Below are 15,073 nucleotides of genomic sequence, written 5' to 3'. Positions count from 1 at the left end.
ACAGATGCCAGAGGTACAGGTCGCTGGGGGCCTGGAGGGCATTCCCAGGAGCTGGGCCTCACCCCGTGGGCAGGGTGTCCACAGGGTGGGTCAGTCCTGCCTTTTTGTGAATGGAAAGTGGGTCAAATGAATGGATTTCATGAATAAGGTGAGGGGATCGTCCCTGGGATGAATGATTTAGTACCTGGCCCTCAGTCAGGGCTTCCTCAGCCCGTGGCTTGGTGGAAGGACAGCGAAAGCCGAAAGCCGTTCCCCTGCCATTTCACTCATTGACAAAACACGCATTGATTTCAGTGGTGCAGCTGCAGCCCTTGGCACATGACTTCATCATTTTTGTTTATGCATGTAACTATTTATTATTCATTATTATTTTACTATTATAGCTCCCAGAATTGTGCTGGGTGCTAAGAGGCATAAATAATAGGTCTGATTTTGAAAACATTTGTGCAAGTGACTCACTGTATCCAAGACTAATTGCATGAGGAACTCCTACTTGCTTTTTCCTGTAAGGGTTCCCACCTGAACGGGGCTAGTGTGATATATGCCAAGGCACATTTATTGCATACCTGTATTTTTTCTCTTCCTGTTATAATTTTACAATCAGTATACTTGCCCAAAAGAGGATGTATTACCTGTGTAAACCTATGTTTTCCATTATGCATATTTTAATTACTGTAATATTCTAATTGTTTTACCGGTAATTTAAGAGTCGCCAACACTTAAATACTTTTTTTACTAAACTTCTTTTGTAAGTCCTTGAACCTCGAACTTCTGCAATTGTGATAATCTCTAAGGGAAAATGTAAATTTCAGGGTAGCCAAAAGGTTGTGGTATGCACAATGTACTGACTTACAACCAGCACGCAAAGGCACTTTTTATTTAAAAATATTATCAGCAAACAAATTATCTCTGGCGATTTTTATTCCCGGGGCGCGCTGTCTCCTCGCCGGGCTGGACTTAACCCCCCAGGCGGACCCGGCACCGCGCAAGGCGGAGGGGGGGGGGGCGGCGGCGCCTTTAAGGGGGCCGGCGGCGGTAGTTCCTAGCATGCCCCGCGGGAGTGCGGAAGCGCCCGGGCCGCGAGGGAGGCCAGGACTGCAGGTCCCGGCGTGCTCCGCGGCCGGCGGCCCCGCCCCGTCCCGCTACAGGAGCCGCGCGGGGCGACGGCGGCGGGTGCGTCATGGCGGCGCCGCTGAAGCAGTGCCTGGTGCGGCGCAACGGCGCGCGCGAGCAGCACGGCGTGGCCGCCTCCTGCCTGCGGGAGCTGCGCGACAAGGGTGAGGGGCCGCGCAGCGGGCACGGCGCCTCTGTTAGTGCCGTTCTCCTTTCACCGGTGTCTCTTGTCCCGTCCCGCAGCTGGCGGCGTTCTGGCTATTGGCGAGGCCGGGGAGCCCATCACCTTGGTGCTGGCAGAAGACGGCACCATCGTGGACGACGACGACTACTTCTCGTGCCTGCCCTCCAACACCAAGTTCGTGGCGCTGGCCAAGAATGAGAAGTGGTCCAGCAGGAACTCGGGTACTCTGCGGGTGCGGGCGCCTGGAGAGGGAGGGGCGCCTGGAACCCGCTTAGCCGCGGTGCGAGTGTGCGCGGTGCAGTTAGACTGACTCGGGCAGATCAGGAATGGCCTGTACTGCCTGGTTCCTTACCCTGGTAAGGAGAATGATCATGCGCCGGAGGACTGGTTCCTTCACAAAGGAGTGAACAAAACAGCGACCAGTAAGAGTTGTGAAACTGAAAAGATCCTGGGGGGCTAAGAATGAAGACTGCCTACTCCAAATGTTATACCATCTGATCAGCCAAGCAGGGAGGTGGAGGCAAAGAGACACAACATTCAGCAAATGGCAATTTAAATGCTCTGTACCAGCAGTACAGATTTCACTGCCCAATTCTGATGCTGAAGCAAAAACCTAAATGGTGGTGAACAGCTTCAGACAGGAAGTAATGACTCTTTCCTATCTTAGTAACTTTAAAGTTTCCATCTTCTGACTGATGACTCTCTTGTGGCAGGTGGTGGTACTGCCTGGCTCTCAGAGTCTATAGATGAAGTGGACAGTGCTGTAGAGAAGTGGAAGCACCTGGCCAGGCAGCTGAAGGATGACCTGTCTAATATAATCTTGATGTCAGAAGAAGACCTCCAGGTACAGTGGGGAATTTCCTAATTGCTCTTTTCTGTCCCCCTCCTCATCCATTTATCTCAGTAGACAGCAAAGAATCAAATAAGGAAACAAAGTATCTCAAGCTGAAATTCAGCTGCTGTTGTCTGGCTGTGATGCTAGAGTCAAGTTCTTCCTTAAAGGGAAATATTTGTTCCCCTGGCAGGGCAAGTGTCTGAAAAGGATGCTCTTAATCATTGCCCCTTACAGCATGGCTTTACAATTCTGTCTGTGGGAGGACAAGAGTCAGGATCTGGCCAAACAGTGACTGAGGTGGACTCTAGACACCAGCCTAATACGCCAAAAGGCAGGGCTGGCCAGCAGTCCAAGTCCCTATGGCCCAGAGGGTTTTGCAGACTACCTGTGAGCTTCAAGAGCTTGTCATTTCAGTATCTGACTGTTTAACACCTTGTATGTGGTGAGACTTGATGATAATTGCCTCTTTTTGTCATCTTGCAATCTATAGCTTCCCAAATGCCAGGCTCTGTTGGCTTTCCTTTCTGTATTGCTATGCATGTTAACAAGTGGTACTTAATTGCTAGGAGTTTTCAGGATTTCTGTTCTAAATCCACATGGTCCCATACCTTCTTGAATGCCTTTTGGCCGCTGGTAAAGCGTGCTGGCTGGTGGAGTACCACTACAGCCACTCATAACCAGGCTGACTTGCTATGACATGAAAATCTTGTAAAACATGCAAGGTTTCCATGAAGGTAGAGGCTCTGTGTCACTCGGGAAGCTTGCTGTTTGTATTGTAATTGGTGTAATGGAATGAGTTACTAATCAGTCCGTATAACAGGAGCCCTCTCATTGTTTTTAAGGTGCTTATTGATGTACCACGTTCAGACCTGGCGGAGGAACTTGAGCAAAGTCAACCCAAAATCCAGGTTTTACAGGACACCCTGCAGCAGGTGCTGGACAGACGAGAAGAAGAACGCCAGTCAAGACAGCTCCTGGAACTCTACCTAGAGGCCTTGAAAAATGAGGATAGTATCCTCAGCAAAGTAGCAGGTAAGGGAGCATTAGGTTGATAGAGAAGGAGCTTTTCAGAGAAGACTGAAGTGGTTGAGTGGAATAAACAAGGGGAGGGGAAGGACTGGAGTGAGTCACTTGCTGAGCAGCTATTAATGTGGTTGATATAATAACTGATGAGCATAATAATTCTCTCTGGGTGAGACTGGGAGTACTTTCACTGCTATGTGCCCCTTCTCACAGTGTCCGGAGCTAAAGACTAGGGAAAAACTTAACTCGTATGGTAATCTTTACCATTATGGATTCCCAAAGCTTAGAGGCTGCATCTAAACACTCACATTATATCTAAAAAAAAATATAAAAATAAATAACAAAGCAGTGCAGGCAACTCTTCCTGTCCTATGTTTATGTCACAGGCTATAATGATTCTGCTACTTTTTAGAATCTGAGACTGTACCAAGAAAGGAGATGGATGTGGTTGACACAGGTACCAGCAGTACAGGCATTTCGGCCAAAACTGCACTCAGTGACCAGATCCTTTCTGCTCTGAAAGAGAAACCTGCCCCAGAACTCTGCTTGGACAGTCAAGATTTAGAGGTGGGTGAGAAACAACCATCTTCTGGCACTCCCTCCAGAAAGGAAGGTTATGAGGGAAGCTGTCCTTGCCTCTGGAGGCTCTACTATCAATATATCTCAAAGTGACAAGATTTAGTGTTTCTGCACTTCAGTAACACCCTTCCCCTGCTTGAAGCTCTTCTGTAGTATCCTGCTGACACTCTTCCAAGTACTAGAATTCATCCCCTGAAAAGCCACAAGAATCTTGGTTTTGATCTCTGCCAAATCTTGGTAATTTGGCCAGCCAGTACTTCAGCTCTCACCAGCTTGTTTTTTTGGATGCAGATACATCTAGCTGTATTTCTTTTATATCTCCAAATCAAAATAAAGGAATAAATAAGGAACATTTAAGGAAAAAATCCTTATTTTGGAAAATTGGTGTAAATAAACCCACAGCTTAGAAAGGAAAAAGTCTAGGTAAGTTTTAAAAAGTGGTGGGTCTTTTTTTGTGTTACTATGAACTTGCTACTCTAGCTTCTCCCTACAGTAGAAACTAAGTAACTGCTTTCTGTTTGTGGAACATCTGCATATAGCTTCAAGCTGTAAGTGTTGGTGAAGCTTTAAAGAGAAAAAGCACTGTAGCCCAAATGATAGAAAATGTAAGCTAGGAAGTAATTCTAAGCCAAATTGCTACCAGTGTTAAACAGATGTCTCATTACTCCTGTTCTTAATGTGGGTAGAGGGTTAGTGGTGAAGGAGCATGAGCGAAAGATTAAAAATCTGTCTCTTACTACAGCTGGTTTTCAAAGAAGACACAGAAGCCCTGGCCTTGGCTCTAAGCTGGGACAAGCAGAAAGCTGAAGCTCTGCAGCAAGCCTGCGATCAGGAGCTCTCTAAACGTCTACAACAAGTGCAGACTCTGCATTCCCTGAGGAGCACATCAAGGGGCAAGAAAACACTACCTTGGGGAGACTGGCTTAGTTCAAAACGTAAAAAATAAGGCTGCGTAGCACTGTTTCAAGTGTCAAGGAAATACAAGTCTTTTTGCATTAGAACCAACACAAGCAAGGTATGTCCTGGGAACCACAGTTTGCTGGTCATACTGTGGTCTGGCTCCAGACAACTAAAATCTGGACATTGTCCTGAGGCTTAAACTCCTCTGTAACCAAAGGGATTTTGTCTTTCTGCAGAATACCAGAACAATGGTTTTGCTAACTATAGCATGCAAGGGTTCAGCTCTGAATACTGGGTTGTGAGCCAGAAACTTCCATCTGGTAATACTGGATCTATCCTCTGAAGCCTCGGGCAATTTGCTTACCTTGTCTTCCTTCTTTTACAATGAAAATGGTGGGAAAATGTCTAACTGTGCCTCAAAATGTCCTTTTGAGGTAATGATTAGAAAGAGGGCACTTCGAGGATTGCTCACTGAATACACACTGCTCATTCTTTGGTAGGGTTTATTGTGATTGGGTCTAGTTAAACTGTCATCATGTGGCTTTCTTTTTTTCCAGTTGCTGTCTGGCTCTGAGCTCCAGCCTGGGATCTAGGAACTTGAATTCTCATGCTAATTTCATCAATGAAAGTAAAACTAAAACTCTTTAATTTCGTTGCTGTTTCTGCAAGGTACTCCTGCCTCTTGGGTGCAGTATAAGCACTAATATTTCTAAAATAGAGCAAAAGTGGAAATGCTTGTTTTGAAAGGCTCTGGGGCGTAAGTCTTGTATTGGGCCTGTCTGTATTCCTGTCTTAAATCATTGGCACAGTATCATGACACTTTTTGTATTAACTGGCTTATTTTTAAATTGGTTGAAGTGGTATTCCTAATGTCATTAAAACTGTTTTACCATACTGTTGGACTAGTTTTGATACTCCCACTGGCTACTATGATTAAAGAATGTGGTGATAAGTACAAGATTACCTCAAGGATGGAGGGAGAAGAACTTGTATTTTGCCCATGTCTCCTCAAAAAGAAGTATTCTGTATTTAACCTTTCCAATGGTATTATTTAGGTATGGTGCATGTTCACAGTGGTGATACTACCTACCAGAACTATCGCCTAGCTCACAAAATCTCTTCTGTGAGAACAGAAGATGTATATGGAAGAATTGAAAGGTGAGCTGAAAAATTGCTGAGAATGAGTTTCACTAGGTGCAAATGTTTCTTCTAGTTTCATGTAAACCCCACTGATCCCACATAACCTTAAGTGGTGCAGGATGCCCATCAATGAGTACTGCTACAGCAGGCATTCAGATAAACCCATTGTATACAAGTATTCCAGTTTAGTTATGGCACAGTCAAACTTAAATTACTGGTGTAACTGCAATAAGCATTCTAACCAGTTCTAGTGCCCTTGCTCAAGTGAACAAAAATGTGGTCTAACTCCAGTGAGATTATCCATGTGGAACTGACTGGAATTAGAGCTAGTTACATAGCTCAGAACTTCAATAGGAACAATGCAGGCTGTTAAGTACCACCCAGTTTTTTTGTTGGGGGGGGAAGCTTGCAGTCAACTTCTTGGTCAGTCTGCTAGAGCAAGTAATTGTTTCTTAAAATACACGCTTCTGGCTTGTAATATAGGCCACGGCAGGTAAAGAGGTTTCCTGCTGCTTTAAATAGCTACTTAAGATGTTCCTTCTTTTACAAGCTTTTTAAGTTCAAGGCTTTCTGAAATAGCGTATTTGGCTGTACATTAGCAGCATTTTTGAAGCAGTTCTATTATGCTCTGTGAAGCTAAATACAGTAGCTACCAATTTAAATTGAATGCAGTGAGCAAACTAGCTGTCAGCAGGGTTTTTCTGTGACCTCACTTCTCAGCTTGCAATTACCATTCTTCCTATTATAAACCCTTCTTTCACATCTTGCTCAAAGCTGAAATGCTTTTGTTTGCTTTTCCCAAGCTCACACAGCATGAACAGGATTTCCATTGCCAAGCTAAGAGGAAAAAAGGGTTTTACCAGTAGCTCTTTCATATATATGTAAAATAGCAGATAGCATAACTACTTTGATCCTGCAATTATTAGGAATATTTAACTCACCTACTTGCAGGAAAAATTTGAGATGGAGTCACAGAGACCATGTTGATCCTTCTGGTAGGAAGGCAGTGATGGTCCTTCCAATCTAGCCTTAAAGGAAAAAAATTGAAAGCTTGCTTTGCTTTTTTTCCTCTCTTTCCTAAAGAGTTAGAACTCTTCAGATGCCCGTAAATCACTAAATACTGCAGTTCTTACTACAGAATTATTATAAATGCTATCTTAAATGTGACACTGCTGATTGTATTCCCCTTACTCCCCTAAAATCCTCAGCAGGATTAAGTAACAGGTATTCAGTCTTATATTTGATAAGTCAAGCTACAGTGGAATGTGATGTTTTCCAGAGGCATAATCTTAACGCAGAGGAAAAAGGGGTGAGAAAAGGTCTGATTACAAAGAGAATGGATTAGTTAATAGGTAAGAGCACTTGCTGGTAAGTGTCTTGAAAGAGACAGGTACTGCTGAAGCATTAAAGCAAACCTTCAGTGGGGTACTATCTTAAGAGGAGGAAAACCTAGAAGAAACTGCTGATATTTTGGGGCCAGAAAGTACATCTGTGTTTAACTGACTGACAGCTTTGCAGAAGCTTAATTCTTCAGAGCCACCCTCTCAGGTAGAGATGGAGGTAGGGTACTGCTCTGCATCCATTGGTTCCTGTTAGTGCTTGCAGAAGAAGCAAGTGTTCTTCACAGGTGGGAGGAACAGTAACTCTTTCAGTGCCTGACGAAGATACTTTCTTATGGGAAAGAAAGTGACGGCTTGCTTCTGGTTAATGCACAGAAAATAAAGCTACACTTCTTTTCCTAAGGATGTTTTATACCAGTAATGAGAACAGCAGTAGTCTGCAAGATTGTCTGCCATAAGTTGATGACCAATTGGCAGTTGTGGGGAAGTTGCCACTAACTCACTGTAATTATGCTTTGCACAGACTACTTCTGTGGTATAAACTAGTCTGTCGATCTTTAAGGAGTCAGTTTGAAATCCAAAAGAACTGAGTATCTGGAAGGTATTAAGCTTGTCAATCTATTTGCTTTTTTAAAAACTTATTCTTTCAGTTCCTTCTTATTTCTTCCTTATTTTCTTTTTTAGTGTAAATACCAAGAAAGATTCCACATTGTGTCAAAATAAGATTTCTTACTGTTTAATAGTAATCTTGGGTGTTACTTGCAACAAAAGTATGTAATACTTGACTCTTCAAAGTTCTATTACAATCAGCATCCTTCAAGCCTCTCCACTGAAAAATTAGAGGTGATTGATTAGCTAATAGATCTCAGTGCTGTATCTCATCCTGTAATTTCTATGAAAAATCATTTCTTAATGGTCAAGTTTATATACTGCTTCTTGGATCTTTTTCAATAGTACAATCAATTGAATGAAGCTGAAAACTCCTAAAACATTTTCATTTAATGAGTTTTTAGACCTAATAGTTCAATTAACCTTGTAAATTGATTTTTTTTTTAAGTGTAGACTTTATTATGGATATTTAGATCATTACATTACTGAGACTCAATTCAGTGCTAGAATCCCCTGTCTCTGGTAACAAAGAGCTGCTGCCATATCTAATATTTCCATAGCAAATGATCACAAAGCATCTCAGTAAACCAACTTTAGCTTTTAGCCAGCACCTGCTGTATACAAGTAGTGTATATGCATGTGTTTGGAGAGGAAGTGACAGAGGGAGACTTTAGACAAGGATAACTTCTTCACAGAACGGAGCTAACAAACTTGGAGACATCTCTTCCTGACATGTTGGTCTTACCTTGTTCTTAATGACCTCAAAGGAAAACAGGTCATGATAGATGAGCTTGAAAGATAGCTACTATGTTATCCAAAGGTTTAAATGCTTCTACAAGCCTAGCAGTCCTGTAAAAGCAGTATCAATTTTCTAATTGAGAAAGGAACAGGATAAACAATAGAAGCAAATCAAATACAACGGGGCATGTCTTTAACCAGACTCCTACCTAAGTTACTCCTTCAAAGACAGAACAGCGTAGACAAGAGCAGTAGTTGATGCTTGATCATTCTCTGCTTATCTTGCCCTTTTTCATATAAGATGCTTCCTGTACTGGAAGCATATCAGCCCCATTTTTCAGCAGTATTAAATTGGTGAGAAGTGAAGTAGGTGGTGACAGATACATATAGCATAGTAATTAACAGCTGCACGACAGTCTCCTTTCCCTGCCTGCATACTTCCTTTCTCCCTAGGACTCTGAGTTTAGCATCTTCTTACAGTTCATACCTTTTTAAAGATCAAGTGTTGATAGGCAAGTCAGGAGAATTTACCATACTCTGTAACTGGATTTTACCCTAAATTAGATCTGTTTTGCAAACCTGAAAAGTGTATTTGATATTCATCTAAGCTGCACAGATGTTATGCTGACTAAATAAGCAAAAATTAGTATTTCCTTGCTCTTGTTCCTGTAACACCTGAGAAGCTTTCACTTTTAAGTAGGGTGACTCAGCTGCACATGGTTCATGAGGACAGATTTTGCATGGGGGCTCAAGTGGGAGGGATACAGCACAGAGGGAAAGCTACAGCATAGAAGGAGATCTGAAGTACGGCCAGAAGACCTGTGAAAACCTAGGATGACTGCCATTTAGCTCTTTTCAGGGTAGAAATTTTAGAATGTCAAAGCCTTGAGTGCAACAAAGTCTCTTCTTTTGCTTGTCCAAGCTGACAAACTTACCTTGCAACAGAAATTCATTCACAGCAAAGCCATTGCTGAAGAAGGAATAGCCTCAAATAATGGTGTTCAACACTCAGTATTGGTATCTCCCTTAAAGCACTCTGAAGAACCTTTTGCATCTGGTATGGGATCAGGCTGAGGACCAGAGTATATTAAGGTAAATCATGTAGCTCAGGAAAGCAAGTAATTAAAAAAAAAAAAAAAAAGCAATGAAAAAAATAAGTTGCAGATGTGCCAGGAAGAGACTCCCTGTTGACTGCAGGTCTCAGAATTGCTAGTTTACCTATCTAGGCTTTGTCAGTCAGTGAAATTATTATTCCAAAAAAAGCTGTATCTCATCCCTAAGAGCAGAGCAGCTTAGGATAGGGAAAAGAGAGGGTACATACAAGTGTCAGTGTAAAAAAATTTCCCATACAGAGCCAGAGAAAGGGATTCACACTGTTCTTATTTTGTTCTATGCTGTAGCACTTGATTTTATTTTGTTGGTATTGGAGAGTTACAATCTGTAACAAACCTATTTTTTTCCCCTGTCCACTACTACTTAAATACCTTTCACTACTTAGGTGCTCCCTTTTATTCTAGGTCTATATTTGAGCTCTTATTAGGAGTCCGGAGTTGTTACTCTTTTCCAATCTGTCATGTACAGCTGAATGACACTCAAGTCCAGAGAAGGATTATAAACAAGGAGCAAGGTGACACCTAAAAGTTTTCCACTGTGAGCAAAAATATTCTTCAATCTTTACCTTTCTTTATCATGAGGCAGTATTTAAGGGCTGAGTCTTGCTAAAATGAGAATCTGATGGATTTAAACATGTCTTTGGGGAACAGCCCTAACTTGTCTTCTCCAGGATTGAAACAAGTAGCTTCAAGGAAGAGCTTATCTCATGGGTCTAGGGCTGAGTAAGAGTTTAAATTTGTCATCTTCTGCTGCTTAGTTTAGGCTATCCTAGGCAAACATCCTCTCACTTGCTGAAATTTCTCATGCAGTATCTTAATCAGATACTGATCCTCATTTCTGTAGGCTATATCTAATAACTTGTAGCCTTAAATCTGTTTTGTTTTAATTAACCAGCACTTGACAAGTCTGTATCAGTCCAGCAGAGGGCAATGGTGATAATTTCAGAACACCATTAAGGAGACAATATTACTTTAGTAAAATGTGTGTCATGCAACATATTGAGAGAGAGGATGGTACACCAGCAATATCACAGGAAAAAGTGACAAAAAAGGTTTTAATTATCAAGACAACAGGTGAGAGATATGCTACTAAAAAAAGGGGGGAAAAAATTAAAATACCTAAACAAAAGTGTTAACAACAGAAGCAAGGAAGAGTCACACAATTAGCGGAGAAACTAAGTATCAGCATAGAGGCAGGTGCACTTATGCTCAAGTAAGAATGCTTTGCTCTAAACTTGTTAGATAAAGAATTTTTTTTTAGTGACAGATATCTCTTAGTGAGCAATTTAGGTGATTTTTGTCTGTAAACTTTGCTGAATTCTGATGGTCTTCAGCTTTGGAACTAAAAAAAAACCCAACTAATCACATTCACCTAAAAGACTAAATCTTCAGCACTGCTGCTAACCTGCAAGAGCAATCTCTGACTGCACGAGGGTAATAAGATGATCAGAGAAGTTACTTGAAAGGAAAATCATGCCATGTTGGAATCTTCACTTTCAGCCACAGCTGCTTCTTGTTCCTCAGCTGTTCTCCCTGCCTTTGCTGAACTGGACTTCTTTTTCTTCCTTTCCTTTTGCTCCATGTTACTTGATACAAGTTCTTCGCTCTTCTGTGTGATATACTTTAGCTGAGAACAATAAACTCGTCAGTCATCTAACACAGAAACTTCATTTGTTCATGTATCTTAAGAGAAATTTAACTGGGCAAATTCTTATTACCAAAAAGTCATTCTAAAAAGGATGATAAGCATAAAACAGTTTTAATTCTTGCACAAAGCCCTCAGTCTAAGCTGGATATCTTTAGCTATCTGAAATGTCTTAGCAAGATTAGGATTTATAAATGTATGTTACATCCACCACTAGAACCAAAACAGCAGTGTCACTGGTTTTACAGAGTAGTAGTTCAACGTGTCTGTTGTTTATTGCATTTTTGTACTTGGAACCTCAGCAGCTTTGTTGTAGCCCAAACACTGCTGCTTGAACTGCAATCAGATCTATGTCCCTAGAGTGAGACATAGTGTCAAAAAGCAGAATAAGATGAAAAATCAAACAAATTGTTAAGAACATTGGTTAGGAGACAGTTTTGCTCGTCTATCTTCTGTAAACCAGTGAAACTGCTTAAGCAACAGTTGTTTCATCATTTATGGCCTTCACTCAAATGCTCTTGAGAATTAACCAGTTGATTTAAAAAGAATGTTTTAAAAAAGAAAATATAGTTAATCTTACCAAAGAATTGCTCCTTCTAGCCAAAAGCTTCACATCTTCTGCAGTGACTGTGCTTCGTTTCGCATGCCTGCATAACATTAAAAAAATAACCTCAATATGTTTGCCAGCATTGATTATGTGAGGCCTTAGGGCATGTAATTGAGAACAATAACTAATAGGGCTAAATAGGGACCCAGTAAACCAAATATGCCTATTTACTCTAAATACAATATGCAAAAGCAAATACATTTGTGTACATCTAAATTCCCGCACTTCTGTCTAGAAACACAGTAGAACTTAGCAACCGGCACATCAAGCATCACGGCTCCTCTTATTTCCCAGTAGGTTGCTGGGTGAGTTTTGACTCTGAGCATCAGACGTTAATTCTGTAAAATATTCCCTTACTTCCTTGAAGCAACCAGAAAAAATACAGGTATGCTAGTAAGCATCTGCCACTCCCACATCATCTGCTACCATTATATATCAACCCATTTGACAATTATAGAAAGTCATTAATTTAAGATGAGGAAGAACAGAGGGGATTGGTGGAGGGATGAGGGACTTCTATGAGAAGTCATAAACAGAATTGTGGTGGTCTTGAAAGGACAACAAAAGCTTGACCTGCATTTCACAGATAGGCCAATAGAACCCTTTGAAACTCGAAATACAAGAGATACTTTAAAGATTATTCAGTTATTTGAGTGGCAGGCAGGAAAAGCAAGCCTTTGTAACAATGAAGTGTTCCAGTACCTACCTTGCAAACATTTCAAGGTCTTTTGCAAAGTTTTCTGGAGGAAAAAAAGAGAAAGACACCCTATATTTTAAAATGCTCTCTCCGAGTAGAAAAATATACCTATTGCACTTCTATAGCTATTACAAAGGTCAAAAATACAGCTCAGATATACAATGCCTATTTAATTTCCAAATATTTCATAGAGGATATAGGAACAATGAGGCTGAAGAAGGGTGAACACAAACAAATAAATACAAAAAAAAGTCATGTACACCTGTGTAGGAACTGACAGGACATTCTTCACGCACAAGACTCTATGCAAGATTATTATCTAATAAATTCCTTCCCATACAAGAACTAACCGGATTAAATTATACATTTAATACCTCATCCTGAGACACTTCAATAACTCCTTGGTGTAGCAGGGATGTAGATTTGTGCTAGTGCATGTGAGAATTTCAAACCAGATGATCAGATCACCAAACAGTATGCTCTTTCTAAATTCCTATTCCTAACCCTCACATACTCAGAAAAAAAGTACAGCCCATTGCTTCACATGCAACTGCTGATACAACTGTGCTACTGTGAATCAAAGTAAATTAGGACAAGCAATCATAGCTTGTGTGTCACTTTGTTGCACAGGGGTGGCCCGCACAGAACCTTTCACACGCATTTAAATGCTGTTTCCAGTCCTGAAACACAGAATTAGTATTTCTTGTACTTTAAAAAATGTGATGCAAGAAACAATCCATTAGTGATAACTAGTTCCAGTGCTATTTTTTTTTAAGCATTCTATCTCCAGCAATTGTTCTTGAACAGAAACATGCAAACTTCTGTACCACATTGCCTGAAGGTGATCTCTGAAATAGCTGCAATGGTTTGTTTGCTGAACTGCATGTCTTTGTCTTCCGCAACATCCTGACATAGGCAGCCAACAGTGTAGTGAACCGCAGCTTTTAGCCTCTGAAACGATCCAAAATAATTACAGGTCAGTTCTCTACAGATGGATGTATCAGCTCATACCTAAGTCACAGCAACAATTTAAAAGGTTACAATATAAATTACTGTTCAATCGCCCAGACCGAAAAAACCCTCTGCAGCGTCCCATTTGTCATGCAGTGCCTGGCAGGGACACAGTGCTTTAAGACATAAACAGGGACTCCCCTAACTTCACGCGTTCACAGCGTCCCCTCCCCCTCGCAGCCGGCACGGCGGCAACGCGCCGTTCGGGCCCCCCGGCCGCCGCGGCTCCGTTTCGTCCCGCCGGGCTTCCCCCAGCCGGAGGCGGTCGGCCGGGGGCAGGCGGTGGGCCCGGCCGTACCTGGATGAGCAGCTGCCGCTCCTCGCCGCCCGCCGCCTCCATGGCGCCGCCCGAGGAGGCGCCGCGCCGTTTCCCGCCCGGCGCCGCGGGGCGGGGCCGCGCCGCCGCCATGCTGCACGCCCCGCCCCCCGCCCCGCATGGCCGTTATTTAACGGCCGCAGGGAGCCGTTATTCCAACCCCCCCCCCGTAAGACTCGTGGAGACTGTCCCTGCCTCATGAGTTAATGGCAAATATCAAACGTAAGCGAATAAAGGAGATGTAGAGCAACGCGGGCTGATGTCTCCATCCATGCCTCCTCCCTGAAGGGTTCAGCTCAAATGCGATTACCAAACATCGCTCATGATAAACCCATGAGGCAAACACTGCTGGCTCTGAGTGCTATCAGTGCTCAGCTCAAGCGGATGCCCAACGGGGTAGATTTTTCTAAGCACTGATGTAGATTGGTCAGGAAATCCTACCCCCCCCCCCCAAAAAAAAAAGCCCCACAACACCTACGCACACAAAATTACAAGATTAGAACAACTCTTCTGCAAAACTATTCCTGGCTCCCTCCCTTCTTCACCACCATAGTTTCTAACGCCATTTCAGCTGGAGGACTTGAAACGCAAGTGCCAGGGCAAACCAACCACTAAAACATTCGTGACCCCTTAAGTTACCACCATTGCCCGCAATTTATCAGTTTATCAATTAATCAATTCTGTTGTGGGGTTTTTTTTTTTTAACAAAATTTCTAGATCTAACAACACATTCTGCAAAAAAGCTGCTTTAATTTGAAATTAATCTTTTGCTAGTCATATTGACATTTGGTCAATAACTACTAAGTATCTTAGCAGACATAAATAGAACAAAATATAAAAATCAGAGCACAGCACAAAATTTAACGCTTGACATGTTTTAGGAAAAAAAAGAACAAGCATCTAGGTGAATTTTCACTAGTCCTAAGGATGATTGGTGGTGGATTGGAGGGAAAGGACATCAAATAATTAGGGCCAAGTTTGCATCCTACTACAGACATTTTATTTGCCTCATGGCAGGACGAGGCAAAAAGTAGGGAGCTTTGGGAAAGAGACTGACCAGAATGCGGAATGCAGATAACCCACAGTTTTGAGCTCAGGCATAGACTGGGAACTTAAGTTAGGGCAAAATGGCTTGGTGACGGGAGTATCAGTCTTGAAGTATCTTCACACCCTGCGTCTGCATTCAAGTTTCTCTATCATTCCACCCTTCACCTTTTTATGGAA

At 42.2% G+C, this 15,073-nt stretch overlaps 2 protein-coding genes across 2 annotated transcripts; one reads left to right on the top strand and one right to left on the bottom strand.

The window, feature by feature from the left end:
* Positions 1-1,112: 1,112 nt before the first annotated feature.
* On the top strand, positions 1,113-5,528 carry DFFA (DNA fragmentation factor subunit alpha). The gene is made up of 6 exons (XM_026095522.2): positions 1,113-1,277; positions 1,357-1,518; positions 2,011-2,141; positions 2,975-3,164; positions 3,568-3,722; positions 4,477-5,528. The coding sequence occupies exons 1-6, from the start codon at positions 1,181-1,183 to the stop codon at positions 4,678-4,680; spliced, it is 939 nt and encodes a 312-aa protein (XP_025951307.1). The 5' UTR covers positions 1,113-1,180; the 3' UTR covers positions 4,681-5,528.
* A 5,073-nt stretch (positions 5,529-10,601) lies between these two features.
* Positions 10,602-13,952, bottom strand: CENPS (centromere protein S). The gene is made up of 5 exons (XM_064525588.1): positions 13,832-13,952; positions 13,350-13,473; positions 12,532-12,565; positions 11,799-11,865; positions 10,602-11,200 (listed from the first exon to the last, which is right to left on the bottom strand). The coding sequence occupies exons 1-5, from the start codon at positions 13,940-13,942 to the stop codon at positions 11,045-11,047; spliced, it is 492 nt and encodes a 163-aa protein (XP_064381658.1). The 5' UTR covers positions 13,943-13,952; the 3' UTR covers positions 10,602-11,044.
* Between the last annotated feature and the right edge of the window lie 1,121 nt (positions 13,953-15,073).

Source organism: Dromaius novaehollandiae, chromosome 24 (genome assembly GCF_036370855.1).
Source record: "Dromaius novaehollandiae isolate bDroNov1 chromosome 24, bDroNov1.hap1, whole genome shotgun sequence".
Taxonomy (NCBI): domain Eukaryota; kingdom Metazoa; phylum Chordata; class Aves; order Casuariiformes; family Dromaiidae; genus Dromaius; species Dromaius novaehollandiae.
The sequence above is the reverse complement of the archived record's forward strand: the minus strand, read 5'-3'. Positions and strand labels throughout refer to the sequence as shown.

What these genes read in the sequence shown, in the direction of transcription:
- DFFA (XM_026095522.2), top strand. Translation starts at nt 1,181, where the DNA reads ATGGCGGCGCCGCTGAAGCAGTGCCTGGTGCGGCGCAACGGCGCGCGC. An exon ending in GTGGTCCAGCAGGAACTCGG is followed by an intron (nt 1,519 to 2,010) that starts GTACTCTGCGGG and finishes CTCTTGTGGCAG; the next exon opens with GTGGTGGTACTGCCTGGCTC. An exon ending in TGGACAGTCAAGATTTAGAG is followed by an intron (nt 3,723 to 4,476) that starts GTGGGTGAGAAA and finishes CTCTTACTACAG; the next exon opens with CTGGTTTTCAAAGAAGACAC.
- CENPS (XM_064525588.1), bottom strand. Translation starts at nt 13,942, where the DNA reads ATGGCGGCGGCGCGGCCCCGCCCCGCGGCGCCGGGCGGGAAACGGCGC. An exon ending in GATCACCTTCAGGCAATGTG is followed by an intron (nt 12,566 to 13,349) that starts GTACAGAAGTTT and finishes TTTTTCCTCCAG; the next exon opens with AAAACTTTGCAAAAGACCTT. An exon ending in GACCTTGAAATGTTTGCAAG is followed by an intron (nt 11,866 to 12,531) that starts GTAGGTACTGGA and finishes AATGTTATGCAG; the next exon opens with GCATGCGAAACGAAGCACAG.